Raw genomic sequence first — 23,976 nt, 5'->3', positions numbered from 1 at the left:
GCTAATCACAAGCGGGCCCTCCCGATCTACGTCTCTCTACGTCGTATCAATGACAAATATCGTGGCTTTTTTGGTTATGTTCGTTTGAAGTCCCATCAGAGTTCCAGACCGCTCTCATACAGCTACTGGGTTTTCATGTATCTCCACGTTCGGCTGTCCATCGGCAACCGACGGTGGGGAACGGCGAGGAGCGATTTTGACTGCGCACCAGTGGGATGAGAGGGATTACAGTATAATCCACTCCATTAAGAACACCGTGTAACAAACGTGTTTTGTGCCTGGGTAGTAAGTGTTATTTCCTAATTGCTTATGCCTCAAAATTACTGAACATCACGATTTATTCCCCACAAACTTTGCTTTTGTGACCAGGACAGTGATATTTTGAAATGTACCTATTTTTAATGAGAAAACGTGGTGCGCATTTGTGTCATTCGTTCACATAAAGTCCTGGTCACAAAAGCAAAGTTTGTGGGCAATAATAGCCATTTTATATACTTTTTAGGTATAAACAATTAAAAAATAACACTTAGTACCCAGGAACAAAAATTGTGTTACATCGTGTTATCTGAACCGGTCATGGGCCCTCTCCTAGGTCGACTCAGCCTCAAAATGAGTACCTGGTGGGGTGTGTAAACACCGCCACTGGGGAGACAAAGGCGGCCGGGCGTGGCTTGCTGGCTGCCTGCCTGGTCGTGTGTCTTGCCGGCCTTCATAGGTGCTACTTGCTAATAGCACTTGCCCCGGCAGTCTGCTAGGGCTATACGGGGGATCTTTGTCTTTGTACGTGTGAGAGTGTGGGTGAGTGTGAACACATTGACAGCTTCCTGCCCACGCTTGCATACCTGCCGGCTTGCGCAACGCCATGATCGTCTCTCTATATATATATAATGACAAAGACCCCCCGTATAGCCTGAACAGACTGTTGGGGCAAGTGCTATTCGCGAGCATCTATAAAGACGGGTACGGCACACGAGGGGGTGGGTGGCCAACACCACGCCCGGCCGCGTTTGTCTCCCCACTGGCGATGTTTATACACCGCACCAGCTACCCATTTGAGGCTGAAACGACCTAGGGGAGGCCCAGGACCGGTTCAGATAATCGTCACTGGTGTTGGCCGTGAGCAGGGAATCGAACTCGGGTTGCCGGGTTCGTAGCGCAGCGGTCGCCGCTACATCACCCGCTCTCTCTACACACCACACCACCCACTCTCTACACACACCACAACCACCCACTCTCTACACACACAACACCTACTCTACACACACCACACCACCCGCTCCATATACACACCACACCACCCACTCTCTCTATACACACCACACCACCCACTCTCTACACACACCACACCACCCACTCTCTACATACCACACCACCCACTCTCTACACTCACCACCCACACCACACGCTCTCTCTACACACCACACCACCTACTCTCTACACACCACCCACTCCACACCACACGCTCTCTGTACACACCACCCACTCTCTATACACACCACCCACTCCACACCACACGCTCTCTGTACACACCACACGCTCTCTGTACACACCACACGCTCTCTGTACACACCAACCACTCTCTATACACACCACCCACTCCACACCACACGCTCTCTGTACACACCACACGCTCTCTATACACACCACCCACTTCACACCACACGCTCTCTGTACACACCACACGCTCTCTGTACACACCACACGCTCTCTGTACACACCACACGCTCTCTGTACACACCACCCACTCCACACCACACGCTCTCTGTACACACCACACGCTCTCTGTACACACCACACGCTCTCTGTACACATCACGCGTGCGTGATAATCACGTCCCGACGCGATGGGGCGCGTGCTATCTGTGTGCCGCCGATCTTGCAGAGCAGCAGAGGAGGCGGCTGGAGGACGCGAGTCGGGTGAAGATCGTCCAAGCGGGCGTGGGTGAGGTGAGAGCATCGCCGCCGTGGCCCGGCACGAAGTCACCACGTCTCGGGTGTGGGTAATGGGGGTGGGAGGTTAGGGACGGTGCGATGTTCTAGATTTGAAGCTTTCGTGACTGCAAGGATTCATATTCTTAGGGGATTTTTTTCGGTAAAGTCACGTAGGTAAAAAATTAAAATTAATAAAAGTAAAATTTGTAATTTTCGATTTAAAGCTTTCGTGACTGCAGGGATTCATCTTCTTGGTTCTTTCGGTAAAGGCACGTAGAAGGGAAGTAATAAAATAATAAAAATAAAACATAATAATGTTTTATAAGAACCAAGAAGATTTTTACTTGTATTTTTTACTTTTATTAATTTTAATTTTTTAAAAATTTTAATTAATAAAAGTAACATTTTTACTTTCATTAATTTTAATTAAAAAAAAATTACCTACGTGACTTTACCGAAAAAAAACCTAAGGGTACGATGTTCCTCATCTCAAAGGCACCGAGAGGAAGCCCCCGTGGAACGATCTAACTCTCGATGATTTCATCATCATCATCATTATAATAATAATCGGCCACCTCTCGGTGTCGCGCCGTGAGCTCGTGTTTTGGCGTTGTGCGCGGTACATTAAAACACAATAAAAACAATGCTAGATTTGAAGCTTTCGTGACTGCAAGGATTCATACTCTTAGTTTTTTCGGTAAAGTCACACCCCCCCCTCCCGATACGTTCCATTCATTGGCTACCACATTCTGATAAACCCCCCCCTCTCCCCCCCCTTAACTTGTATTTAAGAGCTTGCATCTTGGAATCGCTGCCTCACTTGATACAGCAAATCTGGCTGTGACGGTGCCACCTGATGACGGAGACTCGCGTTGCCTCCGAAACGTCGTGATTTTTTATTATTATTATTAATTTTAATTTCATTTTTTACCTACGTGACTTTACCGAAAAAACTAAGAGTATGAATAAAAACAATGCCAGCCGCGTGGGCTGCTGCCTGGGATGTTTCTCCCCGCTTCTTGTCGAGAGACGTCCGCGTCAAATCTCGGCTCAACGGTGCCGCCTGTTCCGTCGGAATCGTCGGGAATTTTTTGTTTCTTTCATAAAATGTTCACCCCCTTGCTCGCGCTGCGAACCCGTGGCCTCCGTTCATTCGCGTCGCCAACGTAATTCTTGTTCAATGTGAAACCATCGCTTTTGCGCTTTAATAGTTGCGCGAATGACATGCGTACTTACTGTTGGCATATGTATAAAAATGCGTGTGTATACGGTGCTACACGTGTGTAGTATGTAATCTGGGGAGGGGGGGTGGTGGCTTGCATGGAGGTCTGTGCAGCTAAACAAATTGTTGTACTTGCTCACCTCACGTCAAATCCTCAGCCCCCACCCCCTTCAACCCTCGCGCTGACCGGTGCGGTGAAACAGCAGCCCCGTGGGGAAGATACCCCCCATCCAGCAGCGGATAGATAACAGCTCCGGTAGCCGAGTTTCACACTCAGCGCGCATCACCATCGCTCCGTCATCCAGTAAGGGGGAAACGAGACGTTGTATGGGACACGTGGTCATGTAGAGTGCGTGGCCGGCATGCATCCCGAGCGGTGGATATATGCATTGTGGAAGGTGAAGACATGACACGTGTGTGTGTGCGGTGCGTAGTGTAGAATGTGTGTGGGTGTGTGTGGGGGGCGGGGAGCGGTGGCGCAGCGGTTAGCGCGCTGCACTAGATTCCACGCAGCCGTGATGCCCGAGTACTTGTGTGGTGCGGTGTGTGAATAGCAGCACTGGGGAGACAAAGGCGGCCGTGCGTGGATGCCGGTCACAGGCGCTCGCTCGCAGGCGTTTTACCCCAGACAGTCGGGTGTGGCTATCACAGGGGGATCTTCGTCTGTTTTTTTATCTTTGTTCTATGAATTGTGCTCTGTGAATGTTGAGGTGAGAAGGAGAAAAGGGGCCCAAGTGGGACTGCACAAGGTCGCGTTAACAAGGGGGGGGCATCAGTGCATTAACAAGGGGGGGGCATCAGTGCATTAACAAGGGGGGGGGGCGGGGGGGCATCAGTGCGTTAACAAGGGGGGGGGGGGCGGGGGGGCATCAGCGGGTTAACAAGCGGGGGGGGGGGCGGGGGTCATCAGCGTGTTAACAAGGGGGGCGGGGGTGATCAGTGCGTTAACAAGGAGGGTGAGGGTCATCAGCGTGTTAACAAGGGAGGGAGGGCGATGGGGTCATCAGCGCGTTAACAAGTTAACCCGTCCCCCCTGCGTTGTCGCGGGGGGGGGGGGGTAGCGTGATTGTTGTGTACGTGTCTATCCCACGTGAACGCAACGAGGTGCCATTCAAGTTAAGTGCGGATTCATCACGCGTGTGAGTGACGTGCAAGTTCGGGACGCGCTCACATCTTTCTTTTTTTGCACGAATCGAAAAGAAAAATCTCTATTTTATTTTGAAAAAATTGGGCCCAGATGTAAACATTTTAATTATCCCCCGCCAAAAAATGTAATTAAAATTATTGATCCGGACAATGTGACATCACAGGAAGTGCCATCACTTTCGCAACATTCGGTCACCTCTTCTTGGTTCTTTCGGTAAAGTCACGTAAAATGGAAATAATAAAATAAAAAATAAAACATAATAAAATATTTTATTATGTTTTATTTTTAATAAAATTATTATATAATTCATAATAAAATATTTTTTTTTCCATTATACGTGACTTTACCGAAAGAACCAAGAAGATGAATCCCTGCAGTCAGGAAAGCTTCAAATCGAAATTCGGTCACCTGTCGAAAAGCCAGCGAGAGGTGGGGGGGGGGGGTGGCACTCGAAATCAGTGGGGCATCTACGAGTGGATCATACTCGTGAGGAAGGGTCCTGCCGTAGTGGGGCAGTGGGTGAGCAAGCACCACTCAGCTCGCCGGTCCAGGAGCTCGCCGCTTGCATTCAAATCTCCCGGCGCGGCAGGAGAAACGAGACTACTTTCTTAACCCCCGCCCAACCCAGCCCCACGCCGGCCTGTCCACACAGCAGTATAAATGGGTCCACACGAAGTTAAGTCCACCGGCAGGTTGCTTGCGGTTGGGAAAAGTTTTGGTAAACCCCTTCCCCCTCGTCTGGCCCAGTTGTCCGGCCAGCCTAGAGGAGTTAGCCACCCGTGACCTCTAAAGGTCGATGCCCCTAGCGGAGGCCTTTCCACCAGCAGCATTGTGCGTGAGCAGTGGCAGCGGCCCCTGACGATCAGCTGCTGCTGCCCCCCCCCACCCACAGTTTCACCAAAGGGGGGGGGGGGGTCACCGGCTCCAGAAGATCTGGAATCAGCGACTGGCGGCAGATGGTCGTGGTCCATCATCCTCGGGTCTCGTCCGGTTGTTTTGCGACTGAGCTAAAACAAAAACAGCGTCGTTCGTCCAAAGAATTTGGCGAGCGTGAGCAGCGAGCGTCCGCGATGGACTGGACTCGTCAGGGTTCACGATAATTACAAGTGTTCGGACTTCCTACTCACAACGTAATTGCAGGGCTGCAACCTTTATACCTTTGCATGAGGATTAGGCAGATGACCCTATGACCCCCCCCCCCCTCTCTCTCCCACCCCGAAATAATTACGCGTCCCTCGCAGGCTGTACAACGGCGCGTGCTTTTTGAGCCTCGTGCGAGACTGTGCCTTTGAGCATTGCCCCAGGCTCCGCTTGGCTTGCGCGCTCGCACCAGAGAGAGAGAGAATGAATAAACATTTCCGGCGGTCTTACCGACAACATTTCTGCAGGGTCCTATCACATTTCAGCTGATGTATAGAACGCAAGCCCCATCTGTTATATTTTCCCTAAACACCAACGCACCGTTACAGATGGTTACACGAGTCAGCCAATCTCCTTCTGTGCAATTAGAGTGTTGCTGTCGTTTGTGGGGTGGGGGGGCGGTGGTGTAGTGGTTAACGCCACGCTGCGCTACGAACCCAGCATCCCGAGTTCGATTCCCGCTCACGGCCAACACCGGTGACGATTATCTGAACCGGTCCTGGGCCTCCCCTAGGTCGACTCGGCCTCAAATGAGTACCTGGTGCGATGTGTATACATCGCCACCGGGGAGACAAAGGCGGCCGGGCGTGGTGCTCCCCAACCCACCCCCACGTGTGCCGTGCCGGCCTTCATAGGTGCTCGCGAACAGCACTTGCCCCAACAGTCTGTTATGGCCATACGGGGGATCTTTGTCTTGTGCGAGACCACAGACTACGCTGAGCTGTGCGTGAATGTAAACACACACACACCTTGTATTTGCGTCTTGGGGTTTACACGGGCTTTGAATTCTCACCGAATGTATTCCAGGTCGCAGGTAGAATGAGGAAGGTGCGAGCTGTACGAGTGGCCACGGCCATAGCGATAGGTATACTGGAAGTGGTGTGCCGGGTGCAGGCATTTGAGCCGGGTTGCCGACCAGAAGAGACCCGGCTGAATACAGGTCCTGACTTTAGCTCTCGTCAACGCGTGTGCGTTCAATACATTCTAAAGTTTTAAAAAAAACGTAAATTACATTTAGGCAGTGTGACTGAATAGCAACTGCATAGAATCTGAATCTGTGTGTATACTGGAGGAATCCGATGAGCTATAAAGCTCTTTTTTCACTGATGTCCAATAGCCGGTGAGGGTGCAGGCGGTGCAATTGCACCAAGGCCCACGAGCCGGAGGGCCCCAGGGCAAGGCCCACCGGGCAGAGAGGCCCTGGAGCCAGGCTCAGAAGGGGAGGAGGGGGGGGGGGATAAATTGGACAGGGAGGGACCGCGCCTCCGACTATCACAGTTGGCTACGTACGGTGCGAAAAAAGTTCAACGTACATACACCGCACCTCCAACTAGCGCGGTTGGCTACGTACGGTGCGAAAGAAGTTCAACACACGCACATGCACACTTCATTCCTCACACCAGGGCCCAACGTTACATCACGCCACGCCAGGTACATTTTTGCATATTCTGATCGAGGCCAGCTCCCGAAACATCAAATTCCCGTTCATGACGTGCTGCTCCAGATGCACGCCTTCCGTACTCTCACTCGTAAACATGATTGAGTCGTCCAGCGGTGGACTGACGAGGGACTTGCACGTACGTGCAGACCGTGCGTTAACGCTTGATTTATTGAGATCGCGCCCAGCCGTCCGTTCCATTGTTATCTCGACAAAAGGGGGGCTCGTAGTTACTCATATGGGGGGGGGGCATGGGTGCTGTGTGTGAGCTCACAAAGACTCACGCAACATGCCCGAGCCCACGATGAAGCCACAAAAACTGCATCCATAAATATTACACCGTGTAATATTGCAGATTATCATTTTACTGTTACGCCACCCAAAAGATGACAATGTGAGCACGTGGATCAGAACGCAAACACACGCACGTAGGTACTCCTCCAGCGGTGGATAGAGCACGCAGTGCATGATTTCTATTGAAACATGTGCGGCAGCTAAACGGAAACGTCACGTGTCTGCTCGGCACGACGACGAGAGGGCTTCAGGCGAGGGAGAGAGTCCGTGTTGTTCTGTGATGTTCCCTCCTCGTTCTCCACTGATGTAGCGCAACACCTCAGTGGTTTACTCCGTGCGCCCTGAGTTGTGGGAGAGTCACATGGCCACGATCCACGCTCCTGTGAACTGCGCCTTCAACCGGGCATCTGCGAAACAAGAGCAATCACGGCCCATCGGATTCCTCCGAGTGTAAATGAAGATTCTGTTGGTGCGAAATTTCCCACGTACGATGACGCAATCGAGAGATGCAACCGAGAGACGCAATCGAGAAACATGAACGAGAGACGCAATGGATCAAGGGAATCAATGGCACATTGGAGACTTCAATGATGACAGTTAAACAGAGTGAATTGCCTAGGGCAAGGTGCATTGTGACTCCCAAGGTAGTGAATTGTCTTGGGCAAGGTGCATTGTGTCTCCCAAGGTAGTGAATTGCCTAGGGCAAGGTGCATTGTGACTCCCAAGGGAGTGAATTGTCTTGGGCAAGGTGCATTGTGACTCCCAAGGTAGTGAATTGTCTAGGGCAAGGTGCATTGTGTCTCCCAAGGGAGTGAATTGTCTAGGGCAAGGTGCATTGTGACTCCCAAGGGAGTGAATTGTCTTGGGCAAGGTGCATTGTGACTCCCAAGGTAGTGAATTGTCTTGGGCAAGGTGCATTGTGACTCCCAAGGGAGTGAATTGTCTTGGGCAAGGTGCATTGTGACTCCCAAGGTAGTGAATTGTCTTGGGCAAGGTGCATTGTGACTCCCAAGGGAGTGAATTGTCTTGGGCAAGGTGCATTGTGACTCCCAAGGGAGTGAATTGTCTTGGGCAAGGTGCATTGTGACTCCCAAGGTAGTGAATTGTCTAGGGCAAGGTGCATTGTGACTCCCAAGGTAGTGAATTGTCTTGGGCAAGTTGCATTGTGACTCACAAGGGAGTGAATTGTCTTGGGCAAGGTGCATTGTGTCTCCCAAGGGAGTGAATTGTCTTGGGCAAGTTGCATTGTGACTCACAAGGGAGTGAATTGTCTTGGGCAAGGTACATTGTGTCTCCCAAGGTAGTGAATTGTCTTGGGCAAGTTGCATTGTGTCTCCCAAGGGAGTGAATTGTCTTGGGCAAGGTGCATTGTGTCTCCCAAGGGAGTGAATTGTCTAGGGCAAGTTGCATTGTGACTGCCAAGGGAGTGAATTGCCTTGGGCAAGGTGCATTGTGTCTCCCAAGGGAGTGAATTGTCTAGGGCAAGTTGCATTGTGACTGCCAAGGGAGTGAATTGCCTAGGGCAAGTTGCATTGTGTCTCCCAAGGGAGTGAATTGCCTAGGACAAGGTGCATTGTGACTCCCAAGGGAGTGAATTGTCTAGGGCAAGTTGCATTGTGTCTCCCAAGGGAGTGAATTGCCTAGGGCAAGTTGCATTGTGACTGCCAAGGGAGTGAATTGCCTAGGACAAGGTGCATTGTGACTCCCAAGGGAGTGAATTGTCTAGGGCAAGTTGCATTGTGTCTCCCAAGGGAGTGAATTGCCTAGGGCAAGTTGCATTGTGACTGCCAAGGGAGTGAATTGCCTAGGGCAAGTTGCATTGTGACTCCCAAGGTAGTGAATTGTCTTGGGCAAGTTGCATTGTGACTCACAAGGGAGTGAATTGTCTTGGGCAAGGTGCATTGTGTCTCCCAAGGTAGTGAATTGTCTTGGGCAAGTTGCATTGTGTCTCCCAAGGGAGTGAATTGTCTTGGGCAAGGTGCATTGTGTCTCCCAAGGGAGTGAATTGTCTAGGGCAAGTTGCATTGTGACTCCCAAGGGAGTGAATTGCCTTGGGCAAGGTGCATTGTGTCTCCCAAGGGAGTGAATTGTCTTGGGCAAGGTGCATTGTGTCTCCCAAGGGAGTGAATTGTCTTGGGCAAGGTACATTGTGTCTCCCAAGGGAGTGAATTGCCTTGGGCAAGGTGCATTGTGTCTCCCAAGGGAGTGAATTGTCTTGGGCAAGTTGCATTGTGTCTCCCAAGGGAGTGAATTGTCTTGGGCAAGGTGCATTGTGTCTCCCAAGGTAGTGAATTGCCTTGGGCAAGGTGCATTGTGTCTCCCAAGGGAGTGAATTGTCTTGGGCAAGTTGCATTGTGACTCCCAAGGGAGTGAATTGTCTTGGGCAAGGTGCATTGTGTCTCCCAAGGGAGTGAATTGTCTTGGGCAAGGTGCATTGTGTCTCCCAAGGGAGTGAATTGTCTTGGGCAAGTTGCATTGTGACTCCCAAGGGAGTGAATTGTCTTGGGCAAGTTGCATTGTGACTCACAAGGGAGTGAATTGTCTTGGGCAAGTTGCATTGTGACTCCCAAGGGAGTGAATTGTCTTGGGCAAGGTGCATTGTGACTCACAAGGGAGTGAATTGCCTTGGGCAAGTTGCATTGTGACTCCCAAGGGAGTGAATTGTCTTGGGCAAGGTACATTGTGACTCCCAAGGGAGTGAATTGCCTAGGGCAAGCTGCATTGTGACTCCCAAGGGAGTGAATTGTCTTGGGCAAGTTGCATTGTGACTCACAAGGGAGTGAATTGTCTTGGGCAAGCTGCATTGTGACTCCCAAGGGAGTGAATTGCCTTGGTCAAGCTGCATTGTGACTCCCAAGGGAGTGAATTGCCTTGGGCAAGGTACATTGTGACTCCCAAGGGAGTGAATTGCCTTGGGCAAGGTACATTGTGTCTCCCAAGGGAGTGAATTGCCTTGGGCAAGGTACATTGTGACTCCCAAGGGAGTGAATTGCCTTGGTAAGGTACATTGTGACTCCCAAGGGAGTGAATTGTCTTGGGCAAGGTACATTGTGACTCCCAAGGGAGTGAATTGCCTTGGGCAAGGTACATTGTGACTCCCAAGGGAGTGAATTGCCTTGGTAAGGTACATTGTGACTCCCAAGGGAGTGAATTGTCTTGGGCAAGGTACATTGTGACTCCCAAGGGAGTGAATTGTCTTGGGCAAGGTGCATTGTGTCTCCCAAGGGAGTGAATTGCCTTGGGAAAGGTGCATTGTGTCTCCCAAGGGAGTGAATTGTCTTGGGCAAGGTGCATTGTGACTCCCAAGGGAGTGAATTGTCTTGGGCAAGGTGCATTGTGACTCCCAAGGGAGTGAATTGTCTAGGGCAAGGTGCATTGTGACTCCCAAGGGAGTGAATTGTCTTGGGCAAGGTGCATTGTGACTCCCAAGGGAGTGAATTGTCTAGGGCAAGGTGCATTGTGACTCCCAAGGGAGTGAATTGTCTAGGGCAAGGTGCATTGTGTCTCCCAAGGGAGTGAATTGCCTTGGGCAAGGTGCATTGTGACTCCCAAGGGAGTGAATTGTCTTGGGCAAGGTGCATTGTGACTCCCAAGGGAGTGAATTGTCTTGGGCAAGGTGCATTGTGTCTCCCAAGGGAGTGAATTGCCTTGGGCAAGGTGCATTGTGTCTCCCAAGGGAGTGAATTGTCTTGGGCAAGGTGCATTGTGACTCCCAAGGGAGTGAATTGTCTAGGGCAAGGTGCATTGTGACTCCCAAGGGAGTGAATTGTCTTGGGCAAGGTGCATTGTGACTCCCAAGGGAGTGAATTGCCTTGGGAAAGGTGCATTGTGACTCCCAAGGGAGTGAATTGCCTTGGGCAAGGTGCATTGTGTCTCCCAAGGGAGTGAATTGCCTTGGGAAAGGTGCATTGTGACTCCCAAGGGAGTGAATTGCCTTGGGAAAGGTGCATTGTGACTCCCAAGGGAGTGAATTGCCTTGGGAAAGGTGCATTGTGTCTCCCAAGGGAGTGAATTGCCTTGGGCAAGGTGCATTGTGTCTCCCAAGGGAGTGAATTGCCTTGGGAAAGGTGCATTGTGACTCCCAAGGGAGTGAATTGCCTTGGGAAAGGTGCATTGTGACTCCCAAGGGAGTGAATTGCCTTGTGCAAGGTGCATTGTGTCTCCCAAGGGAGTGAATTGCCTTGGGCAAGGTACATTGTGTCTCCCAAGGGAGTGAATTGTCTTGGGCAAGGTACATTGTGACTCCCAAGGGAGTGAATTGCCTTGGGCAAGGTACATTGTGTCTCCCAAGGGAGTGAATTGTCTTGGGCAAGGTGCATTGTGACTCCCAAGGGAGTGAATTGTCTTGGGCAAGGTGCATTGTGACTCCCAAGGGAGTGAATTGTCTTGGGCAAGGTGCATTGTGACTCCCAAGGGAGTGAATTGCCTTGTGCAAGGTGCATTGTGACTCCCAAGGGAGTGAATTGTCTTGGGCAAGGTGCATTGTGACTCCCAAGGGAGTGAATTGCCTTGTGCAAGGTGCATTGTGACTCCCAAGGGAGTGAATTGCCTTGTGCAAGGTGCATTGTGACTCCCAAGGGAGTGAATTGCCTTGGGAAAGGTGCATTGTGACTCCCAAGGGAGTGAATTGCCTTGGGAAAGGTGCATTGTGACTCCCAAGGGAGTGAATTGTCTTGGGCAAGGTACATTGTGTCTCCCAAGGGAGTGAATTGCCTTGGGAAAGGTGCATTGTGACTCCCAAGGGAGTGAATTGTCTTGGGCAAGGTACATTGTGTCTCACAAGGTAGTGAATTGTCTTGGGCAAGGTGCATTGTGTCTCCCAAGGGAGTGAATTGCCTTGGGAAAGGTGCATTGTGACTCCCAAGGGAGTGAATTGTCTTGGGCAAGGTGCATTGTGACTCCCAAGGGAGTGAATTGTCTTGGGCAAGGTACATTGTGTCTCACAAGGTAGTGAATTGTCTTGGGCAAGGTGCATTGTGACTCCCAAGGGAGTGAATTGCCTTGGACAAGGTGCATTGTGTCTCCCAAGGTAGTGAATTGCTTAGGACAAGCTGCATTGTGTCTCCCGAGGGAGTGAATTGCCTTGGACAAGGTGCATTGTGTCTCCCAAGGTAGTGAATTGCTTAGGACAAGGTGCATTGTGTCTCCCAAGGTAGTGAATTGCTTAGGACAAGGTGCATTGTGACTCCCAAGGGAGTGAATTGCCTAGGACAAGGTGCATTGTGTCTCCCAAGGTAGTGAATTGCTTAGGACAAGGTGCATTGTGTCTCCCAAGGTAGTGAATTGCTTAGGACAAGGTGCATTGTGTCTCCCAAGGTAGTGAATTGCTTAGGACAAGGTGCATTGTGACTCCCAAGGTAGTGAATTGCCTTGGGCAAGCTGCATTGTGTCTCCCGAGGGAGTGAATTGCCTAGGACAAGGTGCATTGTGTCTCCCAAGGTAGTGAATTGCCTTGGGAAAGGTGCATTGACCATCCCAAGGGAGTGAATTGCCTTGGGCAAGCTGCATTGTGCCTCCCAAGGAACCACAGCGGAAGGTGGAGGGACGAATTCGGCTCCCGTGCCGGAGTGTGCCAGAACCACGGCGACGACGATGACGACGATGATGACGATCATGACGACGATGATGACGATGATGACGACTACGACGACGTTGATGACCATGATGACGACGATGATGACGATGAGGAAGACGATGATGACGATGATGACGACGATGACGACGATGATGACGATGACGATTATGACGACGATGATGACGATGACGATGATGACGACTACGAGTATGACGATGACGACGTTGATGACGATGATGACGACGACGCCATATGGACGCACGGCGCCCCACGCCGACGGCCACGTGCAGGCCACCTTCCGATTGCCAAGCCAGCGGCCTCTTAGAACGCAACGGGGGCGATGGACGATGGCGACAGCGTCCGCGGGGGAGATTGTGCCGCTGTTGCCGCCACCGCTGATGATGATGATGATGATGTAAACCCGAGGTGCCACGGGCAAGACTAAAGTTTTCGCTAGACGTATATATATATATATTTTAAAAACTTCATGGCTCCCCTCTCTATCTCGCCCGCAATGCCCTTTCAAATGCTTTTTTTCCCCTCTCTCTCCCTTTGCCCCTGCCGAGGCTGCTTTCTCGCGTAAGTCGTCCTTTGTCTCGGATCATAGTGGGGCCAGGGGGTTGGGGGCACAAGATTCCACCGATTCTCAATCCGTGCGCACACAGCCTATGGGGCCCCAATGCGCACACGCGCGCACACATTACGCGGCGCGTACATTCAACCCCGCGCACAAAGCAAACCGCACCAACCGCGGCCGGCCAACCAACCACCCAATCTCGCTCTCTCTCTCCTCTCTCGCTTTCCCAACCGCTCACTCCTCTATCGCTCGTTGCTTCTCTTCTGCGTTTTCTCTACCCCCCCATCCCCCCCTTCATCCCTCCACCGCCCCCTCCACCGCCCCCTCTCCGCCTTTCACAAAAAAACTGTCCCAGCTGGCCCAACACTAAACCTGCGACCCCTGCAGAGAGTGGCAGTGCACCCCACTGCGTAATGCCTATTGTGCGGGGGGGGATTGTGCTGCGAGTTGGTGGTGGTGGTGGTGGAGGCGAGATGGGGGTGGTGGTGGTGGTGCATGGTTGGATGGGCCCGGTCACAGAGGCCTTGACAGAGGGGAGAGCAAGAAGCATTCAGTCACCGCTCACAACTCCGCTCTCCTCTCCTCCCTCTCTCTCTCTCGCCTCTCCACAGCTACTTACTCCCCCCCCCAAAAAAAAAAAACCTCTCCCGTGCCAGCGGAGAGAGAGAAATGGGAATGTAATCCCTCTCACACTCGGCACAGCTTCGAGAGAGAAAAGCATGAGAAGGGAGCGAGTGAGCGAGCGAGCGAGAGAGGGCGAGAGATGAAAACAACGAAAAGTGCGGCCGTGGCGGTAGTGGTGGTGGTAGTGGTGGTGGTGGCGGCGGTGGTGGTGGCGGAGGAGCGGCGTTAGTTGGTGGCGGTGGCGGTGGTGGCGGTGGTGGTGGTGGGGGCTGGTGGTGGTGGTGGTGGCGGCGGTGGTGGTGGCGGAGGAGCAGCGTTAGTTGGTGGCGGTGGCGGTGGTGGCGGTGGTGGCGGTGGTGGTGGTGGCGGCGGTGGTGGTGGTGGTGGTGGCGGTGGTGGCGGTGGTGGTGGCGGCGGCGGTGGTGGTGGAGGTAGTTGGTGGTTTGCGCGGAGACAGCCGTGCGAGCACGAGGGGACAAACAGCGGCAATGATAAAATGACGTCGGCGAGTTTTTTAAATATTCGTGGGGGGGGGGGGGCAGGAGAAAAATGACAACGGGCCTGGGGACAATGGGTCCACTAGCCCAAGTTTCTTTAAAATACGGGGGTTGTTCAACCATACTTCACCAAATTGGTGAGTTTGACTGCGGCCTGGTGAGAGAAATAAAGGGGGAGGGGGTGTGGTGAGCGGTGGACCGCCCCCACGACCGGTTCGGAGCGCAGTGAGCCAACCGTTGCGCCACCGCTCCCCATCAAACCGGATTTTTTTTTTTTTACCCAAAGCAAGCTGTCGCCCTCTTGGACGTTCGTGGCGAAGCGATGCAGACATCCAGCAGTGGATTGAGCATTTACTGTGCGTGCGTGTGTTCCTTATTGTGGGGGGGGGGGGGTGTGGGGGGCAGGGTAGCACGCTTTGCAATGGACCCCAGCAACCTGAGTTCGATTCTCAAACCACGGCCAGCGCCGAGCGACGGTTATCCGAACCGGAGATCGCTCGACTCGGACGAGCACCTGCGGTGACGTGCGGACATCAAAGGTGGCCGGGCGTGGTGCTGGCCTACAGGTGCTCGCTAACAGAACTCGCGCCAGCAGTGTGTTTGGCTGCACGGGGCGGCAGGGGGAGAGAGAGAGAGGGGATCCCATTGTCTTTATTCCTCGCGCTAATTGCTTATATCTGGGGCCGCGTGGATTAAAATTCTCGAATTTTTAATTGAAGGAATATTTCGTTCAAAGGGAATTGGGAGCAGAAAGAAACTGTCAAGGACTCTGACACATTACAGCACAAAGGCGCGCTTGCTTGTACGTCGCGGGGAGCATTCAGAGTTGCACCCCGGGTCGCCCATTCGAAGCCAAATGAGCCAAAATTCGTGCAGAAATTAAGACACTTTCGTCCGTACTTCAAAATGCCGATAAGTGGCCTGCGCAAGAACGCAATCGCCGTTGTGATGCGCGCCTTGCTAATGAGTGCAGAGATACGCGTGGATCAGATAATATATATGTGCAGGTTAAAGGGATGTCACATTTCACTGTTTTGAAGAAGAATACCGTAAGTGCACGGCTTGGGTAGGAAATTAAATTCATTATCTTCCGTTATCCTATCTCTGCATAAATGATAAAAGCATCTTTGGGTCTGTGGATCTAAAGGCCTTTCATAAACAAAATCCATCGAGTGTGATTGTGCACCACTGCCAATGCAGCAGCATCATCAAATAATTCGTTTCATTCGTTTCTAGACTTTTCAGAGGTTTTAAAAAAAAAGTCTATTGGACCTTTTTTTGCCTGTATCATGATGACGATGATGAAAAAGGCTTTAATTCTAGATTTGAAGCTTTCGTAACTGCAAGGATTCATATTCTTAGGTTTTTTTCGGTAAAGTCACGTAGGTAAAAAAATAAAATTAATAAAAGTAAAATGAAAATAAAATAAAAATCACGACGTTTCAGAGGCAACACAAGCTTCCGTCTTCACAGCTATCGTGCTGTGACGGTTTCACCTGAAGACGGAAGCTTGTGTTGCCTCCGAAACGTCGTGATTTTTATTTTATTTTTATTTTACTTTTATTAATTTTAATTTTTTACCTACGTGACTTTACCGAAAAAACCTAAGAATATGAAAAAGGCTTTACCCTCTTCTGGCAATGGATACAGGAGGTGTTGAGATGTCCAAAAGCCACAATGGACACAAAGCATGAGTCTTCGCATTAACCACACACGCTGGGCTTGCGGCTAAACGCACAAACATTGCTCCGAAAATGTATGCAGCATTTGTTTAAACATGGGGGGAGGGGGAAGGCTGGCCTGGAGTTTCGCCTTTCTGAAGCTCATCAGCAGTCAGACAGACGCGTTAAGCAAACACTGCATATCATTTGTGGCCAGGTCGCTTCTGAAAAAGAGTCCAATAGCTCAGTGAGCTTTACCTGGTAAAGTAATAAAATAGTTTGGTTTCTTTTCCCTCTGTATTTGTTTTGCTTACTTTAGTGTTTGTTGTTACATTATATGGTATGTACGTTGAACTTCACTCGCACCGTACGTAGGCCAGCCACACTGACATCAGTGAAAGAGCTTTATAGCTCATCGGCATTCCTCGAGAAGACATAAATATTATGATTATTAGTAAGAGCTCTCCTCCCTACACGAAGAGCCATCGGTTAACAAGAAAAATATTGACTTATGTCAAATAAATTAAAAACTACATCATGTTTTTCCCCCCCCATGTTTACACATAAAACATAACATGCATGAGTCCATTGGCCTTCAAAACCAAGGTTATGACTCAAATGTATTTGAATCGGATGTATTCGTATGATGTATGACTCAAATGTATTTGAGTCTGCAACTGCTGAACATCTAAATTTTGATTTAAATCTTTCGTGACTGCAAAGATGTATATTCTTGGTTCTTTCGGTAAAGTCACGTAGAAGGGAAATAATCTTTTGTTTTATATTTGTATTATTTTCTTATTTCCCTTCTACGTGACTTTACCGAAAGAGCCAATAATATGCTGAACATCTGTGAAAGAGCTTCACTGCTCATCGGAGTCCTCCAGTCAGTCCAAATAAATATTTCTGATTCGGTATTGTGTAGGCTCGGCAATGTTACTGTGTTGCTGTTTTTTTGTGTGCTGACGGCCAATTGAGTGGAGGGACAGCGCTTACCAATCTCCATATCTAAATCAGCTGAAGCCTCCCGTACATCACGTGACTTCTGTGGGACCACCTCCCACTCTGAACCCCTCCCCTCTCCACGCCGCCCACTGCGAAAACAGACGCTGCTCTTCCGTGCAGCAGCAGCAGCAGCAGCAGTGTCGTGGCTGTGATGTAATGCAAAACTAAAGTATTTCAACTTTTTATTTTATTTTATCAAGGCCCCACTGAGATATTAGCCATTTTTCAAGATGCGACCCGGCCACAAATTAGAGTCCAACGAAGTGGCTTATCACCAGGAAATGTGTTTGCAGCCAAACTCCAAATATACAGGCGTCAGGGTAGAGATCTAACCCATGACCATCCTGTATACGAGGCTAAGGTAGCTAACATCTCGCCACCACAGCACCCCATGTCGCTTCTACCTCATCGCTTCCTCATCCTCATCTCCCCTGAACCTGTGCTCCAGCTTTCTCCCTTCCTTTCCCATCCCTTCCTATTCCTTCGCCTCGTATTTCCCCATGATGTCTCTCCTTCTATCTTCGCTTTAGCGGTTTTTTTTTCGCTATTTCCCCACGGATTCTCTCCTTGACTCTGGCCACGGGTAAAACAGTTGGCAGCAGCATCTCAGAATATCAGAATATTTCCTTACCTGGAGGAATCCGATGAGCTACAAAGCACGTTTTCACAGATGTCCAATCGGGGTAAGAACGTCACGACAAAAAAAAACCATTAAAAAAAACCATAGGAGCCCAAAAAATGCGTCGATCACGCCCGACTGCGAGGAGACGTTGCATTCTGAACAAGCACTGCATAGTGTGGAAGGGCCAATACGCAGATGGATAACACGATAAATATATATTATTTTGTTATTCTTACGTGAAGACACGGAACGGAAGGTCATATACGTAATGCATCGGACAACTTCCCGTGACAGTCTGAGGTTTGACGGACGACCGTGACGTTTTATGCATTGTAAATTGTCGCTGACAGCACATGGGTGGTGGGGGGGGGGTGTTAGTAGTGGGAGGGCACTTACCAACAACCTCTCGTAGGCCGGCAGCGTTTAACATCCCTGATTGCTGATGAGCGACCAGAAAGGACGAAACGGTCCGAAGTTCACGTGGTTACAATTTTTTTTTCACTGCCGGTTAGCGCAAGTCTGCAAGGTCTCTAGCGTGGAGATACAGGAAAGGATGGCAGATTATTTAACAGTTCAATAAGTGCATGGCTTGACACGTGTGAATTCATGTTCCGGTTTGGAAAATGTAGCAGCATTAAGTCTTGTTCCTGTTAACGCTTTGTTCAACCCTTTTGCACGATGAAGGCTTCCCTAACGCCGTTCCGTTTATGATGGGAGGTTGTGTGAGCGACCGTATACTTCACCGTGCTGGTTGGTAAAAGGGGGGTGGGTGACCCCAAGCCCGGGTCAGATGTCGCTTGCCTCCAACGTTGGACGTGACCGGGAATCGAGCCCGCGTTGCCGGGTCCATCGTCGAGAGCGCTAACCGCTCGCGCCTACTACTGGACATCTGTGAACAAAGTGCTACATATCGATTTAAAGCTTTCGTGACTGCAGGCATTAATCTTCTTGGTTCTTTCGGTAAAGTCACGTAGAATGGAACAGATCTGGTCTTCACCTGATGACGGCTGCTTGCGTTGTGGCCGAAAAGTCGTGAGAATGTTTTATTTTCTTATTTTTATTGTTTCCATTCTACGTGACTTTACCGAAAGAACCAAGAAGATAAAGTGCTACATAGCTCATCGGATTCCTCCAGTATGAATACATATTCTGATTCTGAGAAATTAAAATAGATTTTAAAAAATACATATTTTTTTATCTTTTATTTTAATTTTATTTTTTATTTTATTTACCTACGTGACTTTAGAACCAAGAGCATTGGTCCTTGCAGTCACGAAAACTTCCAAATCTAGAATTTAAAATAGACTTTTTGCACCATTCTCTCTCCCTCTCTCTACCCCCCCTCCCCGCACACAGCAGCGTTTGAAGCAGCAGCAGCAGAATTTAATTACAGCCCATGACATACATAATTATCAGCCATGATAAATCCACTGCTGGATGAAGAAGGCCCATTTAGAGAGACAGCCAGCACCACAGCCGTGTTATATTTTTCTCCGCAATGTCGCGCCTGAAATCCTCCCCACATTCATCAATTATTTACTACATGGCCTCTAAACAATAACAACAACGACGACGACCACGACGACATGCAACGCATATATTTGCATCGTACATTTGCCCGCAGCCACGTGACATTATCAATCCATGAGAACCAAGTTCGATTCCCGTCCACGGCTAACGCCAAAGAGCGGTGGACGCAGTCGTCAGCACGCCCACGTGACCTGATTTTGATTCCGCCGCTCACGCCGAAATGGGCATCTCCAAGGTCGACTCAGCCTTAAGTGGTTATCTCGCGCGGTGTGTGAACGTCAGCGCTGGGGGGTGACAAAGGCGGCCGGGCGGGGTGTTGGCCACCCACGCTCTCGTGTGCCGTGCCGACCTTCGTAGGCAGCATTTGTCACCCACAGTCTGTTAGAAGGCGAGACGAGGCATCTTTGCCTTTGAAGTACGGCCCTTGAACGAGCGGCGAATGGGGAGTCATTCATTCAGCAGCAGACTGACAAATAGCTGGAAATTATTATTTCTAAATATGACACGTGATGAATAGCACGTTGTGTATACATCATGTCTGTATGCTTGTATACAAAGACAAAGATCCCCCGTATAGCCTTAACAGACTGTAGGGGCAAGTGCTGTTAGCGAGCACCTATAAAGGCCGGCACGGCACACGAGGGGGTGGGGTGGCCAACACCACGCCCGGCCGCCTTTGTCTCCCGAGCGGCGATGTTTACACATCGCACTAGTTACTCATTTTAGGCTGAGTCGACCTAGGGGAGGCCCGGGACCGGTTCAAATAATCGTCACTGGTGTTGGCCGTGAGCGGGAATCGAACTCGGGTCGCCGGGTTCATAGCGCAGCGCGCTAACCGCTACACTACCGCTCCCCACACACGTACATACACACGTACACGCACGCGCTCATATGTGCGTAAGCCTTAATTCCACTGTTGCTTGCATGCATTGCATCATTGTCGAGATGATGACGGCATGTAAACCACCCTACGCCGGGTGGGTCAATGTGGGCTATTGGACCATACTTCACCACGTTGGTGAGTGCGGGTCGGTCAAGTGGCGGGGGTGGGAGGCCCAGGACTGGTTATATATCACTCACCACTGATGTTAGCCGTGAGCAGGAATTGAACTCTGGGTGCTGGGTTCACACACATAGCGCAGTGTGCTAACTAACCCCCGTGCAGCGGCAGATGAATTACAGTCAATATTATATCTCGTCTATTTATTTTTTAGTCTCCGGGTCGAACAAATAGGAGGCGACTACGGTAGCACGCGGATGATTATTCTCTGTTCGCTACCGCGCGCTGTGTTGGCGCGATGTTTCGACGTTTCGCGCCGCGTGCCTTGGGGAGGTCCCCCTTTCTTCTGGCGACCACAGCACGGCGCAGCGATTCGTACACACGCCGGAGAGGATGCGGCAGGCACCACCGCCGTCACCCCACACACACACCCACATCGACAGCGTTGAACCGCTAATCTGCATTTAATGTGCGGCGAGTTGTCCATACCGTAGTAGGTTGTGATATTTGAACACGAGGCAGTATATACCCGGAGTGGACATTGTCGGACGTTTGCCCCCGCCACGTGTTTACGAAACAACGAAACGATTACCGGCTGCCCTGTGTGTAAGCACATTGACCTTATCGAGGGTTGTATGTACAACCGCGGACGAAACGTCGGTCATGGTGCGTGTCAAACTATAGGAGTGATTTCAAATTCACGTACGTTTTCGCGGACAAAAAATACCCCACTCGCATACACACGTAATGAAGATATATATAGACCCGTGTATTGCATGAATATACCGTGGAGGGTTGTTTGCGAGCACCTATCAAGGAATGTTACGGCGCACAAGGAGGCGGTGCGGTCAGAACCACGCCCGGTCGCCTTTGTCTCCCCCAGTGGCGATGTTCAAGGCACTCACGCGAGAGGCCGAGTCGACCTAGGGGAGTGGCCCAGGACCGGTTCCGATATTATTGTTGGTGGCCGTGAGAGGGGAATCGAACTCGGGGTCTCTCGCAGCGCGTCGGGCTAACCACCGCACCACCGCTCCCCTAACCATCGCACCACCGCTCCCCTAACCACCGCATCCCCGTCTCGCGCACACGGAACCGGGGATGACAAGACGCCGCTCACAGACAAAGATCCCCACGCCCCACCCACCCCCCCCGGTGTAGCCTGAACAGAACCATTGTGGGCAAGCGATGTTAGCGAGCACCTATGAAGGCCGGCACCGTTGCGCAACGAGTGGTGGGTCAGGCACTCACAAGCCCCCACCTCCCCTCCCCAAGCCAAAGACAGAATCATCGCTTCAGATTTGAACCCACCAAGCCACCCACCACCCCCCAACGCCTCCTCCGCCCGTTCCAATGCACGTGGGTTAATACAGTGTTTAATGGGCTCCTATTTATTTACTTCAAACAATAGGCCGCGTCGTTTATGGGGCGAGCGTGGAGAGGAGAACACGCGGAGGCGAGAGGAGGAGGAGGAGGAGGCGGTCGAGAAGGGCGAGGGGTGGCATCATCCATTACGACTCCCGACGCGAGCTGCTGCTGTTGTCCTCGTCGACTGCGTTCGGTTGTCCGGGGCCAGTTTCCCTCCCCCCCCTACCCCCCACACTTTGCCCCTCCCCTCCCCCCCACCGTACCATTGCACCCCCAACACTCTAACCACCCCGCACACCCCCCTCCTTATCCCTCTCCCCCCCCTCTCCATCCTCCTCCTCCTCCACGCCTCATCCTCTCGGACCCCCCCTCTCGCCTCGGATAGAGTCTCCAGGGGCAACGCTTGTCGACATCCTTTCCCTCACCCTCCCTCCCCCTCTCTCTCTCTCTCTGCTTTCTCTCACTCAATCCCCCTATCTCTCCCCCCCTCTCCGTTCTCTCACTCTATCCCCTCTCCCCCCCCCCCTATCTCTCCCTTCTCTCGCTCTATCCCCCCCCCTCTCTTTAGCCCTTCTCTCACCCCCCCCTCTCTCTCCTCTCCCTGCCCCTCTCTCTTCCCCTCTCCCCTCTGCCCCCATGCCTGCCTCGGCTCTGTCCGTGGTGTATGTGTGTCCACGCCCATGGAAAGATTTGGGGAGAGAGTGCACGAGAGAGGTGGGTGGAGGGTGGAGGGGGGGAGGCATGGTCTCAGCGTGGGTGCGGTGGCTGTGGCGGGGTGACGAGAGGGGGGGGGGGAATTGCGCTCCACGAGGAGATGGAGACAGCGCGCGAGAGAAGAGAGAGGGGAGAGAGAGAGAGCGGGATGGGGTTGGGGGTGGTGGGAAGTGTCGGGGAAGTGGGATGGTGGAAGGGGAGGGGTAGTGCTCGAGGTTTTGTATGGCGTGGTGATGGGTTGTTGCGGGGGGGAGGGGGGGGGGGTTGTGTGGGAGGAAAAGGGGTCGGGGTTAGAGCGGGTTACGAGTAACGTCAGGGATTGAGCGGAGGATTTGTTTTTTTTGGGAGGGGGATGGTGGTCGTGGTGGTGGTGGTGGGAGAGAGACAGAGAGTGGAAGAGGGAGAGTGGGAGAGACAGAGGAGAGGGGAGGGAGCAAGAGTGTGTTGGATGTGCGTGGAGGAGACGCCGCGCCATCCAATCGAGAGCTAGCGGATGCTACAGGCTGCTGCTGCTGCTGCTGCTAGACGCGCGCACGTAACGCGTGCGCCTTGCCTGCGTGCGTGAGTCCGTGCGTGTGCGTGCCTCGGGAGATAGAAGCTCGCGGGTTAGCGACAGCATTCATATATATGAGCGACGCGCATTTAGCATCATCATCACCACCACCATCATCACCATCACCATCATCGTCGTCGTCGTCGTCAACGCAGGTTGCAATGCGCCCCGCACATCGCGGATGAACGCGATGGCCGCGTGCCTTGTTAGTGTTGGCACGGCGCGCTGACATCTCCAGGACCTCGCTCATTTTGCCAAGGGGGCAGGGGGGGGGTCTGCAGGACTTTCTTCCTAGATCTCCACACGTCCATGTTTCGTGGCGACTACGACGATAGGCGGTGCGCTGCGCTGCGGGCCTAATTAATTGGCATCTGGCGGCGAGCGACAGGGCGCGTGCAATCCCCGCTCCTCCGATGTGCGCGCTCGTCTTCGTCACGGACGACGAGAGACGAGCGGGCGCTCGCTTATTAAGATCACAACCATCGGCAAAATCTGGATGGATCATTGAGAGATGGATCGAGGGGAACAGTGCTGGGGGGGAGAGGGGGGGGGGCAAGGGTGGTGGGGGGGAGGAGGAGAGTCGGGTGGGTGGCGTTTGCCCGTCTGTCCGCATCCACGTCTATCAGACGCCGTTTGTTGGGGTGGGAGGAATCTGTTTCGTGATTTCGAAGAGGGACTTTGCTCGGAGTGCGCGACGGTCAATTGTGTTCGGTTCGTGGCCGTTCGTTCGAGCGCTTCGGGGGTGGCGTTTGCGAGTTTTCGCCACGGTGGATTCCGTGGCCCCATCAGCATTGGGACTCCCCCCCACCCAGCCACCCACCCCGACCCCGACCCCGTTCGAGAGAGTCCTGGAGAGGAAGCCGTCGTGGATAAATGCAGGACGTGATTTGTGTAACGTTAAGTGTGCGTAACAGTTTGGCGTTAATTCGCGGTGGATGTCGCCGTTGTACCGCGCGTTTTGGGGATGGAGTGAGCATAAATTACGGGGTGGGAGGGGAGGGGGGCGGGTGAGATGGGAGGTGGTGGGAGGGGGCGATTAATAATCGATTGATTGATTGGCCGTTACCGGCGAGCGTGATGG

General features: G+C 51.9%; 1 protein-coding gene across 2 annotated transcripts in view; it reads left to right on the top strand.

Moving 5' to 3' along the window:
- Window positions 1-23,976, top strand: part of LOC133357265 (receptor-type tyrosine-protein phosphatase N2-like) — a 206,596-nt gene that overhangs the window by 123,829 nt on the left and 58,791 nt on the right. For both annotated transcript variants that reach the window (XM_061575138.1, XM_061575131.1), the window contains one exon: window positions 1,882-1,946. In XM_061575138.1, the coding sequence (XP_061431122.1) occupies window positions 1,882-1,946 (65 nt within the window). The remainder of the gene's footprint in view (window positions 1-1,881; window positions 1,947-23,976) is intronic.

The sequence above is a fragment of the Lethenteron reissneri genome, chromosome 7 (assembly GCF_015708825.2).
Source record: "Lethenteron reissneri isolate LAM-NWPU_2019-01 chromosome 7, ASM1570882v1, whole genome shotgun sequence".
NCBI lineage: Eukaryota > Metazoa > Chordata > Hyperoartia > Petromyzontiformes > Petromyzontidae > Lethenteron > Lethenteron reissneri.
The sequence above is the reverse complement of the archived record's forward strand: the minus strand, read 5'-3'. Positions and strand labels throughout refer to the sequence as shown.